Source organism: Mytilinidion resinicola (assembly GCF_010093595.1).
Source record: "Mytilinidion resinicola strain CBS 304.34 unplaced genomic scaffold BDZ99scaffold_49, whole genome shotgun sequence".
NCBI lineage: Eukaryota > Fungi > Ascomycota > Dothideomycetes > Mytilinidiales > Mytilinidiaceae > Mytilinidion > Mytilinidion resinicola.
The window spans coordinates 303-2,957 of NW_022985485.1; the positions used below are offsets into that span (position 1 = coordinate 303).

Sequence of the window (2,655 nt, forward strand, 5' to 3'; positions counted from 1 at the left end):
CTTAAAAACTAATGAATTATATTATACTTAGCAAGAGAATATTTAAGTCTCTTATTAGCGTATTCACCCCTATTATTAGTTTTAAAGTACTAAATTATCTGCTTTTTAGGTATATTTTCAGCTCTAGATTTATACTATATAAAGGCATTATATACTTCTTCCTTATTTTTTAGGAGTTTATAGTCTATATATCTAAATACTATATCTAAAAAGAAGATAATATACTTATTACCCCCTAAACTAGGTGGATTTATAGGTTCTGTAAGATTAGATAAAACTTTTTATAAAAGTATTGTTAGCTTAGCTATAAGCTCTTTAGTACAGCTATTTTTAGTTATTTTTACTTTTATACAGGCCTTATACTGTATAGGTTCCTTTATTAGAATACCTAGTAGTATACTAAGTATCTTAGAGCTTATATAGCCTATTCTTTAGTGCTATATAGATAGATTTAAATTATCTATATATATTTGCGTATATATTTTTTTTATATTTATCTATATATATATCTGTGCAACCGATCACCAAAATCGTGATCTGACCCGTATTGTCGTACGGGCGTTCGGTTCCGTCTCATTTGAATAGCTGCGTTCACCTGAGAATAAGGATCACGTTCTCTACGAGTGCAGCGCGTTGGCGTGGCTAGAGGACGCTTTTGAAGACGTCGTTCTTAACGCCGCTCGAGAGGCAGAGTTTTCACGAGAGCCTTGGCAGAGCTCTCGAACAACCAAACAACAAGATAAACAGAGGACACAGGGTAAAAACCATCCGACATTCGATTACCTGGGCAGGCCATTCCAACCCAGGGCCATGCTAGCGCCTGTATTTGCTAGTAGGAGCGATAGGACCAATCTATTAGAATGACAGGACACCTCTGTACCGACACGGTCGCGCTTACGCCTCTGGACGAACAAACGACTTCTGGACCCAGGACCTAGGAGCCGATAGGCGTAAGAGCAAGGACAGTGGCGGTTTGGTTAGTAGATGGAAGGGACAATAGCTGCGCGGCGTCGAGTTATTAAGAGGTGACGACCTCCATCTGCAAGACACGGTCGGCCTGTCGTCGTGAGAACGTCACAGGCAACGCAAAGGGACCACTGCCTTTTCCAGGGGGTATATAGTCGTGAGGCGTGGTGTATAATGGCAGCGACAGTCAGCTCCGGGCCTCTACGGACGCCTGGTGGACTCGTGATGGACGGCAGTCTGTGGAGGGTGTGCAGGGTATGCGCACATACTTCCCATTTTGTTCCTCTCGGGCACGGTTGTACAAGCTTCGGCCTGTACAGCACCTCTACGCGCTGAGGATGTAATGGAGAGTATGCGTGCATTCTTCCCATTCTCTTGTGCACGGCTGAACAAGCTCCGGCTTGTACAGCACCTCTACACAGTGGCATAGGAAGTATGCGGCGCATCCTTCTGCAGCCCTCCCATTTTGCAGGCTATTACATAGGGAGGAGGATTAACACCTCGCTGGTGACACTGTCTATACAGCCCGAAAGGACGGATGCGCGTGTCGGTCTACTATTGTATATAAGCGACAACTTGTGATGTAGGCTTAAGGAGCAAATCAGGGGTATACAGGTTGTTGTAGGGAGGGCAGCCTGGGATAGGGCCCTGGCAGGAGGGCTGGTCAACCTATCTTGTATATAAGAGTAGTTACAAATACAACTGGCAGACCTTACCAACCATCTGGATACCGTACGACCCTGGAACCTAGGCCCCACGGACACCGGATCGATCCTGGAGAATGCATCAAGATGGCTTACTCCGTGGCGATGCTTACAGAGCTGCCACGCGTCCCCCACAGCCGCGTAGGAACAAAAAGGAACGCAAGGCGTTATACACTGTAGAAAACAAGGTTTTCACCCGACCGCTATAGAGCGAACGGTTTCCCCTTGTAAATAAAACCTAGATAGCACTGCCGCATGGACCCTAACGGGAGCTAAATCGGCCTAATAGAACCTAATAATAATAATAACAGTTCCTTTAGTAAATTTATTTTTTAGCCGGTAGAAGGCTATTAGGGCCTCTACTATAATTTCTATTAGAATAGACTTTTTATTATATTACTTCTAGCCCCCTATAGCAGAGCTAGGTTGCTTTTTAGTTAACTTATTAAAAAGGGCGGTAATTTTGGAAAATCCCTAGATAAAACAGCAGTAGTAGTTTATAAACCTAATAAAAATGCAGATATTTCTAATATAGGTTAGTTCCGGCTATAACTTAACTGTAGAAATTTAATATATATTCTTAAAAGCGCCTATAAGTTACATATCGCTCTTAGGCGGCCTACTATCTAATGCAGTCCAAACTAGTAATTAATAGGAGATAGAAAAGAGGCTAGGAGAACCGACAACAGAATGCTTAACCGCTTTAATTCCTTTGGGAAAGAAAGGAGATATTTCTATTACCTTGTGGGTTGGTTGAAGAGAGGGACTTTAAATACTCGGCGTATTTATAATGCAGCGGACTTAGTTAGCTTTACCCAGCCATCTATTACTTTAACCTTAAACTTAGCCGGAATAAGAAAATCCTAACTTGGGGTAACGTCTCTAAGGTCTACTAACGGCTCGCCGCCTTTCTCTGCATTGGAGATTCTAATTAATGCGCCTTTAAATCTTATTTTTCGGTCTTCTTTTATAGCGTTGAATATGC

General features: G+C 42.6%; 1 protein-coding gene across 1 annotated transcript; it reads right to left on the minus strand.

Annotated features, from left to right (window-relative positions):
* Window positions 1-627: 627 nt before the first annotated feature.
* BDZ99DRAFT_469812 (uncharacterized protein) lies at window positions 628-1,677 on the minus strand. The gene has a single exon (XM_033721591.1). It carries the CDS (start codon window positions 1,410-1,412, stop codon window positions 978-980), a length of 435 nt encoding a protein of 144 aa, XP_033568212.1. The 5' UTR covers window positions 1,413-1,677; the 3' UTR covers window positions 628-977.
* Between the last annotated feature and the right edge of the window lie 978 nt (window positions 1,678-2,655).

Coding starts and splice junctions, on each gene's coding strand:
- BDZ99DRAFT_469812 (XM_033721591.1), bottom strand. CDS start 1,412: ATGCGCCGCATACTTCCTATGCCACTGTGTAGAGGTGCTGTACAAGCC.